Source organism: Eschrichtius robustus, chromosome 15 (genome assembly GCF_028021215.1).
Source record: "Eschrichtius robustus isolate mEscRob2 chromosome 15, mEscRob2.pri, whole genome shotgun sequence".
NCBI classification, from domain to species: domain Eukaryota; kingdom Metazoa; phylum Chordata; class Mammalia; order Artiodactyla; family Eschrichtiidae; genus Eschrichtius; species Eschrichtius robustus.
This window is the reverse complement of record NC_090838.1, coordinates 86,783,139-86,802,837: the sequence shown is the minus strand read 5'-3', so window position 1 is coordinate 86,802,837 and position 19,699 is coordinate 86,783,139. Positions and strand designations below refer to the sequence as shown.

The window sequence follows — 19,699 nt, the reverse complement described above, 5'->3', positions numbered from 1 at the left end:
CTTTTTTCCAATAGGTTCAACAAATTAGATAAAATGGACAGATTCCTTGACACAAACTAACAGAGCATACTAAAGAAGAAATAAATAACCTGAATAGCTCCATAAAAAATAAATTGCTTTTCTTTTAAAAAGAAATAAGCTCCATATTAAAGGAATTGAATTTTTGGATTAAAAACCTTCCCACAACGAAAAGCTCAGATGACTTCACTTGTTAACTCTATCAATAAGGAAGAAACGTCATCAATTCTATACAAACTCTTCTGAAAAACTGAAATTGAGAGAGTACTTCCCAATTCATTCTATGAGACCAGCATTATCCTGATAACAAGCCAGACAAAGATATTACAGGAAGGGCTTCCCTGGTGGCGCAGTGGTTGAGAATCTGCCTGCCAATGCAGGGGACACGGGTTCGAGCCCTGGTCTGGGAAGATCCCACATGCCGCAGAGCAACTGGGCCCGTGAGCCACAACTACTGAGCCTGAGTGTCTGGAGCCTGTGCTCCGCAACAAGAGAGGCCGCGATAGTGAGAGGCCCGCGCACCGCGATGAAGAGTGGCCCCCACTCGCCGCAACTGGAGAAAGCCCTCACACAGAAACAAAGACCCAACACAGCCAAAAATAAAAAAATAATAAATAAATAAATAAAAAATTTTAAAAAAAAAGATATTACAGGAAAAGAAAAGTATAGGCCAGTATCTTTCATAAACATAGATGTAAGAATTCTTAACAAACTTTTAGCAAATTGAATCCAACAATATTTTTTAAAGGATAAGATATCATAACTAAATGATTTATTCCAGGAATGTAAAACTGATTGAACATTCAAAAATAAATCAGTGTAATTCATCATGTTAATACAAAAATCATATGCTCATCACAACAGATGATCAGAAAAAGCATTTGACAAAATCAAACATCCATTCAGGATAAAACTCCCATTAACTAGAAAACAAAGGGAATATTCTCAATTTGATAAAGAGTAATTATACGCTTTATCAGGGGCTTCCCTGCTGGTGCAGTGGTTAAGAATCTGCCTGCCAATGCAAGGGACACAGGTTCGAGCCCTGGCCCAGGAAGATCTCACATGCCATGGAGCAACTAAGCCCGTGCGCCACAACTACTGAGCCTGAGCTCTAGAGCCCGCAAGCCACAACTATTGAGCCCACGTGCCACAACTACTGAAGCCCGCGCGCCTAGAGCCTGTGCTCCGCAACAAGAGAAGCCATGAGAATGAGAAGCCCACGCACCGCAACGAAGAATAATCCCTGCTCACCGCAACTAGAGAAAGCCCGTGCACAGCAATGAAGACCCAACGCAGCCAAGAATAAATAAATAAATACATTTATTTTTTTTAAAAAGTAATATATCGGGAAATCCCTGGTGGTCCAATGGTTAGGACTCAGCACTTCCACTGCAGGGGGCACGGGTTCCATCCCTGGTTGAGGAACAAAGATCCCACAAGCTGTCCAGTGCAGCCAAAAAAAAAAAAGGAATATATCATAAAGGCAGACATATAGACCAATGGAATAGAATAGACAGCCCAGATATAAGCCCCCACATATATGGTCAAGTGATTTTTGGCAAGGATGTGGAAACCTTTCAGCAGGGAAAGGTAAATCCTTTCAACAAATGGTGCTGGGAAAACTGGACATCCACATGCAAAAGAATGAAATTGGACTCTTACCTAACCTCATATACAAAAATTAACTCAAATGGGTCAAAGACTTAAATATAAGAGCTAAAACTACAAAACTCTTAGAATAAAACATAGGGCAAAGCTTCAGGACATTGAATTTGGCAATGATATCTCAGATATGACACCAAAGGCACAGGCAACAAAAGAAAAAAATAGGGAAATTAGATTTCATGAAAATTTTTAACTTTTGTGTATCAAAAGACATTATCAACAGAGTAAAAAAGGCAACCCATAGAAAATATTTGCAAACCACATATTTGATAAGGGATTAATATCCAAAATATAGAGAACTCCTAAAACTCACCCAAAAACCCAATTCAAAAATGGGTAAAAAATAAATAAATAAATAAAAATGGGTAAAGGGGACTTCCCTGGTGGCACAGTGGTTGAGAATCCGCCTGCCAACGCAGGGGACACAGGTTCGAGCCCTGGTCCGGGAAGATCCCACATGCCACGGAGCAACTAAGCCCGTGCGCCACAACTACTGAGCCTGCGCTCTAGAGCCCACGAGCCACAACTACTGAAGCCCACGTGCCACAACTACTGAAGCCCGTGCACCTAGAGCCCGTGCTCCTCAACAAGAGAAACCACAGCAATGAGAAGCCCGCGCACTGCAATAAAGAGCAGCCTCTGCTCGCCGCAACTAGAGAAAGCCCACGCACAGCAACGAAGACCCAACACAGCCAAAAATTAAAAAAATTTAAAAATGGGTAAAGGACTTGAATAGACATTTACCCAAAGAAGATATACAAATAGCCGATAAGCAAATGAAAAGATACGCAACATCATGAATCATTATAGAAATGCAAATCAAACCTATGATGAGCTACCACCTCATACCAATTAGGATGGCTACAATCCAAAACAGAAACAAAAACAGAAACTAACCAGTGTGGTGAGGCTGTGGAGAAACTGGAACCCTTGTGCACTCTTGTTGGGAATGAAAAATGATGCATCCACTATGGAAAACAGTATGGATGTTCTTCAAACAATCAAAAATAGAATTATAATATGATCCAGCAATCCCATATCTGGTTATATATCCCAGAGAATTGAAAGCAGAGTCTCAAAGAGGTATTTATACACCAATGTTCACAGCAGTGTTATTTACAATAGCTAAAATGTGGAAGCAACCCAAGAATTCATCAATAGATGAACAGATAAGCAAAAGGTGGTATATACATACAATGGGATATAATTCAGCTGTAAAAAGGAAGGAAATTCTGTCACATGGGAAATGGGGAGTTACTGTTTAATGAGTATAGAGTTTCAGTTTTATAAGGTGAAAAAACTTCTAGAGATGGATGGTGGTAATGGTTACACAACATTATGAATGTATTTAATACCACTGAACTGTACACTTAAAAATGGGTTAAGAAAAAGAATCTGAAAAAGAGTGGATATACATATGACCCAGCAATCCCACTACTGGGCATATACCCAGAGAAAAGCATAATTCAAAAAGACACATGCACCCCAATGTTCATAGCAGCACTATTTACAATAGCCTGGACATGGAAGCAACGTAAGTGTCCGTCAACAGAGGAATGGATAAAGAAGATGTGGTACATATATAGAATGGAATATTATTCAGCCATTAAAAGGAACAAAATTGGGTCATTTGTAGAGATGTGGATGGACCTAGAGAGTGTCATACAGAGTGAAGTAAGGCAGAAAGAAAAACAAATATCGTATATTAACACATATATGTGGAATCTAGAAAAATGGTATAGATTATCTTATTTGCAAAGCAGAAATAGAGACACAGAATAAGTTAAAAAGAACAAAATTTAAAAGTTTACATTGTAAAAAGAATTTGCCGTTCATTTCCCCGCATTAACGGTGGCCCCTTTCCCATATTAAAGAGTCTTGAAGGTGCCTCATACACTCTTCAGAGCCATTCACACATAGAACATTCTGGACACTGTGACTGGCTTTGCTTTGACTTAGCCATATGTCCTGATGTATTTCATATCAGATTATATAGAACTCCTTCATTATCTTAAACAATTGCATGTTGACCCATTTTATGAATGCATAGACACCAAATACAAATGAACACATACCTATGATTCTATTTGCATAAAATTCCAAAATAGTCAAAACTAACCTGTGGTGACCAGTAGAATGCAGGATAGTGGTCACCTCGGAGGAGGAATAGGGCAGGGAACGAGACGGGTGGGAGGCTTCCAGGGAGCTGGTCATGCTCTGATTCTTAAACTCAGTGATGGTTATACGAGCGTGTCCACATGTTAATAATTCATTGAAATGTACACTTATGATTTCTGCACTCTTCTGTATGATGTCGTGCTTCAATTTTACCGAATTTAATCTCACAGTCTAGTGGGAAAGTTATACAGAGCGGCAAATAACTATGGCTCAGTTTGGTCAATGAATTCAGGACTCGGTATCTTCTTGCCCTGTTGCAGCAGTTGACCCCAACGCGGCTGGAGGCTGACCGCAAGCTAATCCCAGGCTGCTGCCAGCTGGAAAACCTTGGGCAAGTTACACACTTGTGAGCCTCCTCGGTTCCCAAATCTGTAAAATGGGAATAATAATACCTGATACAGTTATTGCAAGGGTGTAATATAGTAATCTATGTAAAGTGGGTAGGAGTGCTCCGCAAGCACATAGCAGGTGTTCCATTCACTCCAGCTACCGTTACCATGAAACTGTAATTTTTACAAGGAAAAGGATCCTCCTCAGTGCTCAGTAAAGAAATGCTTTGGGTGAAATATCCACCGCCGGTCTCCTCGGGGACGGCGAGCTCACGAAGAAGCGTGGTTGGAGGTGCTGAAGCTCGGGAAAGCAATCTCCCTGGACAGGTGGACTCGCAGCCCACCGCTCTCCGACCGCGTCCTCCTTAAGCGCGGAGCAATGACGTCATCCCCCACGCGGTGCAGCCTACCTTGGAAGCTCCCCAGCGGTTCCTCCCGGCCGTCTCCATTGGCTGGCCAGGATCCGGCGGCCCCGCCCCTTTGCCCGCCGCGGGACCCGGTAGCCCGCCGTCAATCTGCCCAGGTGGGAGCGGTGATTGGCCGCGGGGCCCGCCCCCCAGAAAACTCCGCCGGGCTCGCGTAGGCTGCGCACTTGGGGTGGGAGGGGCGCGGCACGGCGTCAGGAGCCGCCGCCGTCCCGGTCAGCGTGCCAGGCCGCCGTTGGTCACTCCTGCAGCCCGCCTGCTGGGCAGGGCCGGCCCGGCTCGGCCATGGAGTCCTACGACATCATCGCCAACCAGCCCGTGGTCATCGACAACGTGAGGCTCGGCAGCCGGGGGGAGGGAGCACGCGGCAGTGCACGCGGGGACCCCCGACAGACTCGGCTGGTCCCTCTAGCTCACTGCCCGCCCGCCACCCCTGCCGGCCGTCCCCACCTGGCCCTATAGTTGGGGCCACGGGGCCAGCCCCCCGCTGGCGCGGCGGAACCCCAGCCCAAGCCCTCCCTGAGCCGGGCGGGGAGGTCCGGAGAAGAAGGGGGTCCCATCGTTCTGGCGGCCCTTGGTCAGCATCCGGAGAGGTGGGGTGACAGTCGGGCGGCCCGGCCGATGCACCCCGGACTTTTCTCAGTTGAGAGTGGGGTTACTGGGCAGGTTTCGACCCCAGGCCCTTTACCTCTTCTCAGGCTGTGGCTCTGGCTGCCCTCTTGCACACTGCTGGCCCCATCTTTTGGAGAGGGTTGGCCTGGGGACCTCTACAACAGCTCTTCCCAAGTGCTGCACCCCCAGGCAGCACTACCAGAGTGGGCAGGCCCTACTGCGCTCTTTTCCTGGGACTGGGGAAAATGCAAGTTAAGCTCTGCCAACCGCATAGCCGCCACCACCTGGCTGGCCACTTGGCTACTTTGATCCTCTCCTTAAGTGCTCCCCGAGCCAAGCAGAAGTTCCACAGCCGGCAGGACAGTGGAGAGAATTCAGGACTACTCTTCCCAGGACCCATAGCAGTTTGGGAACATTGTTTGCAAACCTCAGAGGAAAGTTGCCTGGCTTCATTGTGGTTTGTCCTTCAGCACTGGGGCTCAGCATGTTTTCTGGTCCACGGGAAGAAAATGAAGGGCAGGGATCTGTGGACCTGCCCCTAGCTGGGTATCTGCCTCTGGTGTGTGAGCCTTGGAGTTTTTGATAATGACTCACTTCTCTTTCTGGGATCTGTCTCCCTGTAATCCCTGAACGGCTGTCTTTTTTGGAGTACCCATGTAAGTGCCCTGAGTCACAGCAGGGGATGTTTAATAAGGCTAGAGCTGGGCTTGGAGGATGCTCTCCATCAGGCTACAGGAAAGATCAGGCCAGTTCCTTACTTGGCGGGCTAATCAACAAGTTAATGAGTTTAGAGGGCAACCTGTTTGGTCCCTCTGGGCTTCCAGCCCCTCCTCTGTAACTTAGGGATGTTTATTTCTGCTCTGCAGACCCCAAGGGTTGTGATGGAGATCTGTGGGAAGAGGGGTTGAGATGCTCATTCCTGCAGTGAGTGGGAGGTTTCTAGATGCCAGGTTCCCTTTAAGATACTCTAAGTCCAGCTTCCATGCTGGAGCAGCGGCAAGACCAAGCTGTCCTCCTGTGGTCTCTGGAGAAGCCACTTGAGGAGAGGTGCCAGTTGTCCCAGTGAACCCAGTGATCTTCCCCAGCGGGTCCTGTGTGTGGCCCATGGTTGCTGAGGGGAGGGGGCCAGGGAGTGTTGAAAAAAGCTTACGGGTTGCTTCTAGCTGGGTTTTGGGAGTAGCTTGTGCTGCTATTGAGTCCTTCTGCCTGGAGCTGACCTTGGAGTGTGCAGACGAGGATGTACTTCGTGGTTCTTCCATCTCCACACTAGTGACATTTTGGCCTGGATAATTCTTGGTTATGTGGGGCTGTCCTGTGCCTTTTAAGATGTATAACAGCATCCCTGGCCTCTACCTAGAAGCCAGTGGCAGCCCCCGCTCCCCAGTCTCCAGACATTGTCAAATTTGGGGGAGGGGATGCAAAATCGCTCCCGGTTTTGAACCACTGGTGTACTTGTAAATGGCCTTGCCCTCTTGGCAGGATCTCAGGCTGCCACCCCGGGCTGCCATGGTGGGGGCAGCAGCCCTCTCCATGGCAGGGCACTGCTTTCATCTGGAGGTGAAGGTTGGGAGCTAAACATTATTTTTCTTTGCAGGGTTCGGGGGTGATCAAGGCTGGCTTTGCAGGAGACCAGATTCCCAAATACTGTTTCCCAAACTAGTAAGTGTTGCTCAGGCAGCATCTCTAACCCTTCGGTTTGCCTCCGCGGAGAACGTGGGTCCTGTGTCACAGCTCTCTTGGAGGCCAACTCTTGTCCCCACCTGTAGGGAAAACTCCAGATTTGTGAAGCTGTTGCTCTTAAGGGCGCTGGAAGGAGAAGACATGTGCTCTGGACTTCCCCCTCCTCTTTGGAGGCTGATTTTGGTCCCTCCTTTAGCCAGGAAGGAGGAGAAACCACCAGCATTCCCCTCGGGACAGGGTGTGGTAGCAGCAGCAAGAATAAAAGAGAGAATCTCCAGGAGAGAGACCTAGACTCAGAGGGAAAAGTGGGGAGTTAATGCCACCCCTTCCTCCCGGGAAATGTTTTCTTCAGGGCCCATCTATTTTCAGACTCTAGAAAATATTTTGTTCAGTCAAGGAGGGTCTTTGCCACTGGAATGGTGCCAGTGGTGGCAGAGGTAAGAGGGAGGTGAGACCTGGAGAAAGCCTGGAGTGCTCCTGTGGCCACTGTGGCCCATCGGGAAGTTTTCCCTTGGCCGTGTCTCGTCTCAAATCCTGGAGGTTTTAGGGTTTAGTGGCCTATGCCGGGGTGGGGGAGTCCTAAGGCCCCTGAGGTGGCTGGCTATATCAAGACAGAGCCAGCCTAGAGCATCCAGTGGGGCCTCAGCTTTCCTTTCTGAACTCACGTTGAACGTAATTAAAGGTTCCTCTTGATGTGCAGAGAACTTGGGTCAGATTTTGTAATGGTAGCCCATCCACTCTGCCAAGAATTGCATCTCTGTTCTGGAAGCCCTGGCAGTGGGAAGGGGCAGGACTGACTGAGTGAGAGAGGGGTGTACGAGGGAGCCATAGCCCAGTTTCCTGGGGCCACCCCGCCTTGGTCTGCCCTCTGAAATCAAGAGCGTGGGCTGAGTCATTGTGGCTACAGAAGCTGACCCTTGCCAGGGCTGACATTACAGAGCTCTCAGCCATCTCTGGGAGGGCTGGTGGGAAATGGAAGTAACACCTCGTCTTCTGACCCTGAGTCTTCTGTCCTGCCAAGGCCTGCTCTGTAGTCCCGTGACCCGTAGGCCTGGGTTCTGACTTTACCCCGTGGCCACCTCCTGATGCTTTGAGTACAGTTACCCTCTTGACCACTGGAGTTGGACTTTGGTCTTCCTGGACGGGGCTCAGCTGTGCCCCCTGCCCACCTCCCTGACCTCTCCTGTCTTCGCAGTGTCGGGCGCCCCAAACACGTGCGGGTGATGGCTGGAGCCCTGGAAGGGGACCTCTTCATCGGACCAAAAGCAGAGGTAATACCTGTGGAGCCTGCCTTTTTCTGGGTTTGGGGTCCTCATTGTCCCAGGAGCCTTGACTGGTGGTCAGAGCTGTACCGCTAGAGAGGGCCCTGGGAGTCTGTTCTCTGAGGCCATCTGCTGGGTGCCCTCCTGGCTCCAGGATCCAGGCTCCAGCCCAGCGGTACTGCACCATGGTCGCTTTGCTCTGTGCGATGGGGCCATGGTTCCCGTATAGGGCAGCACAGTTAGACCACTTCATGCCCTGTCTTTTAGAAACTACAAAGGAAAGAACTGGTCAAAAAGTGACTTAAAAGTCTGAATCACTTGGACTTGATGACCTGAGTGAGAGGGCCCGCTCTTGTGCTCCAGCCGGGGAGACACCTAGAGGCTGCACGGCCAGATGAGGCCCTTGGGAGGAGGAGTGAATGGGGGTGAGGGTGGCAGGGATAACAGGCAAGCGCAGTTTAGGCACCTGGGGTGCCTACGGTGTGGGGTGCGGATAATGGGGCTCTCAGGAGATGGGGTCAGGAGGAGCCGTGGCTGTGGGTGAGAGGCCGAGGGGGCGCCGGGCAGGAAGGGGCACGTTTGGGGGGAAGTTGAAGGGCAGGTCCGTGTGAGAGGCGCGAGCACTGGCTGAAGAGCTGGGAGGAGAGGTAGCTCACGGCATCCAGCTGTGCCCGGGAGGAGCGGTGGCAGCACGTGACCGCAGGAGGGGACCAAGTAGGATTGGCCTACGTGGAGGCTCCTGGCACTGAAGTGGTGGGGATGGAGGTCAGGCTGTGCTGGCAGTGAGTGTAGAGGACGAAGGGCTGTGGAGGGAGGGAGGGGACTGAGGGTGGCAGGGAGCATGCTGCCACCCTCTCTGGTCCTGGCCTTGGAGACTGGCTGGGCTCTGAGAGCCCAAGAAGCAGTTGGACAGATGAACGTGCGCTGGGTTCAGGACCCGTCACGGGGCATGGGGACACCCGGCGAGCGGATGAAGGGGCAGCTCCCGGGCGGGCGGGGAGCAGTTGCCGGGTGAATGTCTGGTGCCACGGCCGGCCTCGCCCCTCCGCAGGAGCACCGGGGGCTGCTGGCCATCCGCTACCCCATGGAGCACGGCGTGGTGCGGGACTGGAACGGCATGGAGCGCGTCTGGCAGTACGTCTACTCCAAGGACCAGCTGCAGACCTTCTCCGAGGAGGTGGGGCAGCGGCCCCTCCCGCTGGGGCCCGGTTCTCCCTGCCCGCGGCGTCCCAGCCAGGCTCCCAGCTTTCCTCCGGCTTTGTCAGGGCCTGCCGCCTCTGTGTTGCGTGGGCCTGGGTCCGCCCAGTCGGTGGCTGCTGAGCAGAATTTTCCAGGGAGCGCTGGATCTTTGGAAGAGTAAAACTACTGGCAGATGATGGGCTTGTGCCGTCGGGAGGGATGGCAGGCCGCAGCTTCATGTGCTCACAGGGGCGGGTGGCTCTCTGGAAGGATCATGGCAGCGCCAGTACGCTGTCTTTGCACCTGCCGGCAACTCTGCCGTCTCTTGCAGCATCCTGTTCTTCTCACGGAAGCTCCGCTCAACCCATGTAAGAACCGGGAGAAGGCGGCAGAGGTGTTCTTCGAGACCTTCAACGTGCCAGCCCTGTTCATCTCCATGCAGGCCGTGCTTAGCCTGTGAGTGCTCCCTAAGCCCTGCGTCCCCTCCATCTCCGTCCTCCCTGGGGGCAGCCTCCTGCTCGGGATGACCAGGCGTCCGACTTCCCTGTAGAAACAGCCCCCTGATGACCGTCCCTTTAGGGAGTCCCGCGGGTCCCTTTTTCAGATCAGATGATGCACATGTCCCGGGGTCCCTTCCAGGGGTGAGGAGGTCCCCATGCCTCAGTGGCTGAGGTGAAGGGATGCTGACCTGGTGACAGGTATGCAACAGGACGCACGACGGGAGTCGTTCTGGACTCAGGGGATGGGGTCACTCACGCCGTCCCCATCTACGAGGGCTTTGCCATGCCACACTCCATCATGCGGGTGGACATTGCCGGCCGCGACGTCTCCCGCTACCTCCGGCTGCAGCTGCGCAAGGAGGGGGTTGACTTTCACACCTCGGCTGAGTTTGAGGTTGTCCGGACCATCAAAGAGGTGACGCAGGGCAGGAGGTGGGAAACGGGGCAGGGGTGGTCGGACCCGGTGTAAGGCTGAGCCCCAGGTGCGGGTGTCCCGGTTGCTGCCTCCTGAGGGCTGTGTCCCCGCCCACTGCAGCGGGCCTGCTACCTGTCCATCAGCCCGCAGAAGGATGAGGCTCTGGAGACAGAGAAGGTGCAGTACACCTTGCCAGACGGCAGCACCCTCAACGTAAGTTGCCAGGCCGGCCCTGGGCGGGGGCAGGAGTGATGCCGGGACCTGGAGGAGGAGGAGGCCTGTCTGCCTCAATCTTGTGTTCCCAAGGTGGGGCCAGCGCGGTTCCGGGCCCCCGAGCTGCTGTTCCAGCCAGACCTGATAGGGGATGAGAGTGAGGGGCTCCACGAGGTGCTGGCCTTCGCCATCCACAAGTCTGACATGGACCTTCGCCGGACGCTGTTCGCCAACATCGTGCTCTCCGGTGGCTCCACACTTTTCAAAGGTACCACAGTTGGGAGGTGGTAGTATGACTTGGAGGCCAAGGGCAGCTGGACCCTCAGACTGCATCCCACTTCCTAGAAGCCTGGGAGATGGCCCATTTTCTGTTGGTTTTTTGGGTGCTCAGGTTTTTTTTTTGTTTTTTTAAGAGAAAGATTTAAAATTAAATTTTGTTTACTTTGTAAATAGGTGATAAGTTTCACGAGGTCTAAAATGTATTAGATGCAGTCTGCCTTCTCCCATTGTCCTGGTCACCCAGTTCCCTCCCCACAGGAGTTGTTAGTTTCTCAGGTAACACCTGTGCGTGAATAAGCACTCCCTTTTTACACAGACCTTAGCGTACTCTGAAGCTCCACGCCATGTATTTTTGACTTTGCACCACATCCAGAAGATCTTTCCTAGAGTGTAAGTTCTCTTATCTGACCGTATGGGATGGATGTGCCATTTAACCATTAACCTGCGGATGGCCTTGGGGATGATGAAATTCTTTCTGATCACAAAGATGCTCCAATGGGTGATCTCATACGCTATTACTTCACGTGATGAGAATATACCTAAAAGAAAAATCCTAGGACTAGAATTGCTGAGTAAGAGGGTGCGTATGTGCATTTGTTACCTGGTAGGTATCACCAGAGTTTCCCTCCTGAGAGGCTGTGCCACTTTCGCCCCCATCAGTTATGGACGAGAGTCCCCCGGCGCCGTCCCGACACTGTGTGTGACGTTTGCCCATCTGCTGGGTAGAAGTGGCAGGCGTGTTCTCCTGACGCGTCGTTCGCCTTTGACTTCGCTTCTGGTGGTTTTGGCTCCAGAGCATCGGGGGAGGGAGAGCGTAGGGGTCAGGCAGAGCTGAGTGACTTGGGGCTCTTTCTCATGCTGCCTTCCTGAGGAAGGAAGCTGGGCCCACCTGTAGGCATGCTGCTGGATCTTTTATGCCTTTGGGGTGGCTTGCCCTTACCCTTAATCCTGGCAAGAATGACTAAAACAAGCATGGCAGCAGCTGGGGCTGGGGCACCAGAGGTTGGATGCGGGGGAGCTAGTGGTAAAGGGTCGGATGTGGACCCCCAGTTCAGCCAGCCTTCTGTTCACAGGCTTTGGCGACCGATTACTAAGTGAAGTAAAGAAGCTTGCCCCCAAAGACGTCAAAATCAAGGTGAGGTTATGGGGAGTCCCCATGGGGCATGAGGGTGCTGGGCAACCTTGACCCGGGGAGGAAAGAGCAAGAACCACCTTCAGGTGCCCTCTGCCTTCCAGGCCCAGCCCAGCCCTGCTCCCAGCTGAGGCACTTGCTGCCTGGCCTCGGGCACTGGGAGAAAGGGCCCCCCGCCCCGACCCGAGGCTGGGACAGGGGCTTCTGCGGGGGGATGGGACAGTCACGTTGCCGCTTGCTCCCTCTAGATCTCGGCCCCTCAGGAACGGCTGTACTCCACGTGGATCGGGTGAGGCGGGGCTCACGGGGGGTGCTCTGGGAGGAGACCATTGTGCCCTGGACACTTCTCCCCGGGTTGGCCCAGGCCAGGTGGAGGTGGGTGGATTTCCCTCCCAGGTAAGGGAAGTGGAGCTCTGGGCGCCCAGGGAGGGCGGTTGGCTCAGCCCTCAGGTCCACAGGACTGCTCTCCCTCCCTCCTCACAGTGGCTCCATCCTGGCCTCGCTGGACACTTTTAAGAAGATGTGGGTATCCAAAAAGGAATATGAAGAGGATGGCTCCCGGGCTATTCATCGTAAAACCTTCTAGTGCCCAAGGAGGAAGGTGTAGCATTGGGAAGATGGGAGGAAAGAGGAGCCAGAGTCCTTAACCCTTTCTGGTCCGGTTCACATACTAGGCCTCAGGGCCCCCTGCATGCCCTGAACCCCGGGCAAGTGTTGCAACAATGCTTCCCTGCAGCCCTCCACACACACACGCACACACAGTAACATTAGCTGCATGGATGGGAGGCTTGAGCTGGAAGATAGGAATTGAGGGGCCCAGCTTTGGGCGGTTCTGGGTGTCCCCCTTGGCAGAACCAATTAGGCCCATGGCTCTCTGCTGCCCCGAGCTCCAAGGCCAGACACCCAAATACCCCCATTTTCTCCGACAGGGCCAGAGTGCCTGGATGCCTATGTAACTAGCCTTGGGGAGTGGGGTGGAGGAGGGGGCAGCCAGCAGCTCCCCGCCAGTGTGTCACTGCTTCTCATGCCACCTCCTCTTCCTGACCCGACAGAGTAGCCCAGAGGGCCACACCAAGGCATCCCTGACCCTTTCACACTCTGTTCTCCCATCTTTCTGGATGGGTGCCTTGGTGTAGACTGAGTTCTTGTCAGTCTTCTGTCCCCCATAAGGAGTCTGGACCAGGGTCCGAGCCTTTGGAGCCAGAGCAGAGGATGCACTGGGTTTGGGCGGCTGCAGTGTGTTGCGTTCTCCCCTTCAAAGCACTTCATTGACTTGCTGCTCCCTGTCCTTTACGCCAGTACCTGGGACAGGAAGGGTTAATGGTCTTCATTTGTTGAAGGGAAGCCACTTAATCACAATTCAGACCTAGTGGGGGTGAGGAGGGCACACTTCCTCCTCCCACCTCTCCCACAAAAGAGGTCTTCATTTACCTTGTGGCCAGGACCCCCATCTCCCTCTCCCACAAGTGTACAATAATTTAACACAGTTGCCTGAAAAAAAATTTTTTGTAAATCATTATAGTAATACTTATGGACAAGGCCCAGTGTGTGGCTCTGTTTTCTTGTGGTTCTTTGCGCTGTTGTTTGCTCCTCCATCCCTGAGGACCAAAGCAGCAGGGCACTGGCTCTAGCTCAGAAGCCTGAGATTTCAGTGGTTGGCGGGGCAACGTGGCACGGGAGGCCCCAGGAGGCTGGGCTCTCAACCTGGTGGCGGAATTCCCCAGCCTCTTTACACGCTTGCTGCAGTCTGCCAGGAGAAGCAGAGAACAGGCTGCCTTCCTCCCCTTTATTCTTGGATGGGGCCTTGTGGCAGGCAGGGCTGGGGCTTGGTGCATCCACGCCCTCACCTGTTCTGTTTGAGCACCTCTGCTGCCCGGCTCAGATGTAGCTGAGGCCAATAGACCAACACTGATACAGGATCCAAGTTCAGACAAGTCAGGAAGGGGGGTGATGGGAGAGATGTAGAAGGCTGTATCGATGAGCTGGGCTCTGAGAGAATAAGCTGAGCAGCAAGGAGAGGAAGGGCAGTGGAGGGAGAGGGAGCAGTGAGAAGTGAGTTCAGTGTCTACCCTCTCCTTCCTTCATCAGGTACTTACATCAAGAACACCTACAGTATGTCCAGGAGGTGCCTTGTGTTTGGAGCCAGTGGTAAACAAGACATATCTTTGCCCCTAAAAACATACAGATCAGGGGAGAAAGATAAACAGGGCATTTCAGTACAGAGCTGGGGGGCCAAGAGGAGGGCCATCTAAGCCAGCAGGTGGGGCAGGAGGACTTGCACGGGTGCAGGAGGGGTTAGCCAGGTAAAGAGGGGGTGTTCCTGGGAGAGGTAAGAGTTCAAGGAGACGCCTGGGACCGGTGGGGCTAGAAAAAAAGGACATGGACCCAAGTGAGGCCAAGGCGCAGGGCAGCGTGAGTGGTCTCTGGCTATAATGTGAGGTAAACCAGAGGGGTAAGTTGGGGCCAGCGTGTAGGGGCCCTTGAGAGTTTTTAGCTGTGTCCTGAGTGATGGGCAGTCAGTCAGGGGTGCATGGTTATCATAGCTGTGTGTCGAAGGCAATGGACTTGGTGGGGCTGAGGGAGGGCCCAGAACTCAAGAGATCAGGCAGGAGGGGAGAGGTCACTGAGTCAGGCCTGTCTTCAGAGAACATTTTGTGAGGCTTTGTGGTCACGGCGTGCCTGTCCCCAGGGGGGAAACAGAATTTACAGAGAAGCCTTTGTTTGGGGTTCTGTTTATGGTACCACTTTCTCCCAACCACACAGGCTTAGAGCCTTGTCACTTTGCCTTCTCCCTCCTCTTACCTTCCCCACATTCTGTCAGTTGCCAGGTTCTGTTGGTTCTGTAGCGACTTTCCCACCTGGTTTCTTTTCCACGGTAGCCACCACCACCACCCTAGCTCATGACCACGGCTCCATCCTCCCCACCCAATCCATCTGCCCTTGGATCTAAAGCCCAGATAGCCTTGGTTCTGCCACTTCCTAATCCAAAATGTCAGGCGGTTCTCCACTGCTTGGTGAAATAAAACTGAATAGATGCAAAATTGCTGGTGAAATCACCCTCATGAGCTATGCATTGTTGCGTTTAATTCTGGCCCTTTGGAGTCCTGTTCCTTCCCTGTTTTAGGCTTAGGCGGCATCATGCCCTGATTTGCCTGCCAGCCTCTAGTCATGGTCTTCTCTCTGCTGGAATGACTTTCCCTAATGTCTGTCAAAATCCCATCCTTTAAGGCCCAGCAACACTCTCCCTACTCCCTGTCCTACAGGGATGGTGTGGTTACAGAGCTCTGGCCCTGCTGGGTTTCTCACTGTTGGAGAAAAGCTACAGATGAGAAGGTGGTAAGGCTAGAATGAACCCTGTGGTGTTGGATGGGGATTGGAGGTAGTATGAACTCATGGCTTTTATTATACATACAGAAAGATACTGAAGTAAATGGGTTAGAATATATGTGTGTATATTTCTTAGCCCTGTCTGCTCAGAGGGCCTAGAGACAATGACACCCCAGTGGCAATAAGCACATATAGTATTCAGATCTTGGTTTCTAAATACCATTCTTCAATAAAAGGAACCAAAAAAAATTAAAAAATAAAAAAAAAATAAAAGGAACCAGAGGTCCTTGGAGAAATTGCAGACCTGGGGCAGAGAAAGTATAAAATGAGCCTAGAATATCTTGTGGTACTGTATAGGAAGAAAGTGCTCAAAAAAGAAGAGGGCCTGGCTAAAGGACTCGGGAAACAACTTGCAGGAGCACCCAGTGGTCAAATTTGTACTGGATTATAAGTCATAGAATAAAATAGTCATGAGTTCAGTCTGAGATCAATCATGGGGGAGAAGGGACGGTTCTTACTTGTAGAATTCCAGTTAATGAATGTAGAAGGAATAACAGAAAAAGAAAATCACTGTTAGGCAAACATCACAGTTATCATTGCTGCAGGCAAAAATGGATGCAAAGACTTGTAAGCAAAAAATAAGGACATTTGCGCTGTCTCAAAGTATCTCCCCATGAGGTACTTACTAATTAAAAAAGGAAAAATAGTAACCTTACAGTGGAGAAACCTAGTAGATATCACCTTAACCAAATGATCGAAGTTTACATCCCCGGTAATAAGTCACTATCTTGACGTGATGCATTAAGAGACCGCAATGTTACCTGTGTATTCTTGGATAACCTCCACCTAACCAGGAGCAAACAGCAGGCAAACCCAAACTGAGGGCATTCTATAAATCAGTGGACCAGCTATCTTGTTCAAAAGTGACAGATTATAAAGACAAAGACTGAGGAACTGTCACAGGTTTGAGGAGACCAAGGAGGTATGACAATGAAATGCAACATGAGATTCTGATCAGAAAAGGACCTTACTGAAAAAGCCAGCAAAATCAGTTAATAGTACTGTATCAATGTGAATTTCCTGGTTTCAGTCACTGTGCTATGTGTTAATGTCATAGGTTAATGTTAGCAGAAACTGGTGAAAGGTAAACAGGAACTCTGTACTATTTTTGCAACTTTTCTGTAGGTCTAAAATTATTTCAAAATAAAAAGAGGGGGAAAGCTCAGGCTTGAGCTAAATGGTCTGGATTCACAATCCTGCCACCACAACTAACTAGCTGTGTAATCTGGAGCTGTTCCTAGGTTTCCGCATCTCTAATATGGGGGTGATAATAATAGCACCTACCTCACGGGTTTAACAGCCTGCAACATTTTGTGCCAGAGAATAAAAGAAGTGATACAAAAATGATAGGGACATGTCAAAAGGCCACAGGAGCCTGCTTGAAGAAGCTTCCACTGGTCAAATTTGGAACAAATAAAACATCAAAAAATAATGACAGTTATGAATTATAATTCACTGAATACAACGTGAAAGCATAAGTCTATACTGATATAAATTAATAAGTTGAAAGTTCGATGAGGAACAGGGTATTGACATCTCAAAGTATTGCCCTGTAAGATACTTATTAATAATTAAGGGGTGGTGGGGACTTCCCTGGTGGTGCAGTGGTTAAGAATCCGCCTGCCAATGCAGGAGACACGGGCTCGAGCCCTGGTCCAGGGAGATCCCACACGCCGCGAAGCAACTAAGCCCATGTGCCATAGCTACTGAGCCCTCACGCCTAGAGCCCGTGCTCCCAAGAGAAGCCTGCGCACCGCAACAGAGTAGCCCCCGCTCGCCGCAACTAGAGAAAGCCCATGCGCAGCAACGAAGACCCAACGCAGACATAAATAAATAAATAAAATTTTTTAAAAATTAAGAGGTGGGAATTCCCTGGTGGTCCAGTAGTTAGGACTCTGCGCTTTCACTGCTGAGGGCGAGGGTTCAATCCCTGGTCAGGGAACTAAGATCCTGCAAGTCGCATGGCACAGCCAAAAAACTAAAATTTAAAATAATAATAATTAAGGGGCAACTATACAGTGAAGAAACCTGGCAGACGTTACTTTAATCAAGTGACCAAAGTGAACACCTCATCAGCAATGGGACAAATCGACGTCATGTGCCCACTGAGAAGCGTCCAGCATCACCTCTGTGTTACTCCTGCCCAAGATGCATAACCTGAATCCAATCATGAGGAAACATCAGACAAACCTAAGTTCTTGTTGTAATTTTCAAAGGTGTCAATGTCACAGGAATCAAGGAAAGGCTGAAGAACTGTTCCAGAATGGAGAAGGCTAAACGGACATAACAACTAAAGGTAACAGGAACTGGATTCTTTGCTATAAAGGACGTTATTGGAACATTTAGCAAAACTTCAATAGGGTCTGAGGAGTAAATGGTAGAAATGTACAAGTTGTAATTTCCTGATTTTGATAGTCATATTGCAGGTATAGGAGAGAATGTCTTTGTAAGAAATGCACACTAACCTGTGATGGGGCATCAGATAGCAACTTACTCAAGTGGTTCCAGAAAAAAAGATCTTTGTACTTTCAGCTTGTTTAATAAATACCATTAGAGAGATACCTGTATTCTTGCCTAGTGAGGAGAGACAGGATCCAATTTCTAAGCTGTTAAATGGCTAGATGGAGCCCATTTCTACCCACAAGCAAAGGTTTGGTGCTCCTAGTGAAGGGTGTTACATTTCCTCTTTGCCCCTAGGGCTCCCAGTTACCAACAGACGCTCTTCATGCTTTTGTGTGCTTTTGTGGTTAGCCTGACGTAAAGGTTCTCTGCCTTGGCAGCATGTTGAAAGCACCTGGGGAACTTTAAAGTAATAATGCCTGGGTCTCACCCCCAGAGACTCTGCTTCAGTGGTCTGGGTGTGAGCCGGGTATGGGGAACAAAAATATACCCAGGTGATTCTAATGTGCAGCGAAATTTGAGACCCACTAACCCAGGAGACAGGACTTGAATTTACTGATCTATTGATGCCATTAAAGCATTACAGTTCTATAGAAGTCTGACATGGGTCTCACCGCACTGAAATCTGAAATCAATGTGGCAGCAGGGCTGTGTTTCTTTCTGGAGACTGGGGGAGAATCATTTCCTTGCTTTTCCCAGCTTCTAGAGGTTAATTGCATTCCTTGGCCTGTGATCCCCTTTTTCCATCTTTAAACCAGTAACATTGCATCTCTCTGACCATTCTTCCACAGTCACATCCCCCTGACTCTCATTCTTCTGCCGCCCTTGTGATTATTGGGCCTACCTGGATAATCCAGGCTACTCTCCCTATTTTAAGGTCAGCTGATTAGCAACCTTAATTCTGTCTGCAATCTTAATAACCTTTTACTGTTTGACCTAACATATTCACAGGTTCTGGGATTAGGACATGGGACATCTCTGGAGGACCATTATTCTGCCACCACAGTCTGGAAATATATGGGGATTTTTCTTTCTTAGGGGAAAACTGGTTAAAATTTTTAAAAGAGAAAAGAAGCAAGGGGGTATCTAAGGCAATCTACAGATTCAATGCAATCCCTATCAAAATACCAGTGGCATTTTTCACAGAACTAGAAGAAATAATTCCAGAGTTTGTATGGAACCACAAAAGACCCTGATAGCCAAAGCAATCTTGAGAAAGAAGAACAAAGATGGAGGTATCATGCTCCCCGATTTTAATCTATACTTCAAAGCTACAGCAATCAATACAGTATGGTACTGGCACAAAAACAGACACATAGGTCAATGAAACAGATTTGTATCAAAAAAACAAAAAGTCTGCCTACTGAATGGGAGAAGATATTTACAAATAATATATCCAATAAGGGTTAATATCCAAAATATATGAAGAACTCATACAACTCAACATCAAAAAAACAAACAACTTAATTAAAAAATGGGCAGAGGACCTGAGTATTTTCCCAAACACGTATAGATGGCCAACAGACTCATGAAAAGATGCTCAACATCACTAATCATCAGGGAAGTGCAAATCAAAACCACAATGAGATAACATCTCACACCTATCAGAATGGCTATCAGCAAAAAGGCAACAAATAACTAATTTGGCAAGGATGTGGAGAAAAGGAAATCCTTGTGCACTATTGGTGAGAATGCATATTGGTGCAGCCACTATGGAAAACAGTATGGAATTTTCTCATAAAATTAAAAATAGAACTGCTATATGATCCAGCAATTTCACTTCTGGGTATTTACCCAAAGAAAAAAACTAATTCAAAAAGATATGTGCATACCAATGTTCATTTCAGCATCATTTATAATAGCTAAGATATAGAAGCAACCTAAGTGTCCAGCAATAGATGAATGAATATATACATATATGCAATGGAATATTACTCCACCATAAAAAAGAATGAAATATTGCCATTTGTGACAACATGGGTGGACCCAGAGGGTATTATGCTCAGTGAAATAAGTCAAACA

General features: G+C 49.7%; 2 protein-coding genes across 3 annotated transcripts in view; one reads left to right on the top strand and one right to left on the bottom strand.

Moving 5' to 3' along the window:
• C15H2orf92 (chromosome 15 C2orf92 homolog) overlaps positions 1-3,900 on the bottom strand; it is a 31,441-nt gene extending 27,541 nt beyond the window's left edge. Inside the window, exon 1 of the mRNA XM_068564178.1 lies at positions 3,762-3,900. Within this exon, the coding sequence (XP_068420279.1) occupies positions 3,762-3,900 (139 nt within the window). The remainder of the gene's footprint in view (positions 1-3,761) is intronic.
• An 899-nt stretch (positions 3,901-4,799) lies between these two features.
• Positions 4,800-13,430, top strand: ACTR1B (actin related protein 1B). 2 transcript variants are annotated; one of them, XM_068564320.1, is made up of 11 exons: positions 4,800-4,951; positions 6,825-6,889; positions 8,106-8,181; positions 9,224-9,349; positions 9,683-9,807; positions 10,050-10,266; positions 10,387-10,479; positions 10,573-10,747; positions 11,832-11,893; positions 12,139-12,179; positions 12,374-13,430. In XM_068564320.1, exons 1-11 carry the CDS (start codon positions 4,904-4,906, stop codon positions 12,474-12,476), a joined length of 1,131 nt encoding a protein of 376 aa, XP_068420421.1. In that variant the 5' UTR covers positions 4,800-4,903; the 3' UTR covers positions 12,477-13,430. The 2 variants fall into 2 exon arrangements, with proteins under 2 accessions (XP_068420421.1, XP_068420422.1); XM_068564321.1 differs by lacking the exon at positions 9,224-9,349.
• The last annotated feature ends 6,269 nt before the right edge of the window (positions 13,431-19,699 follow it).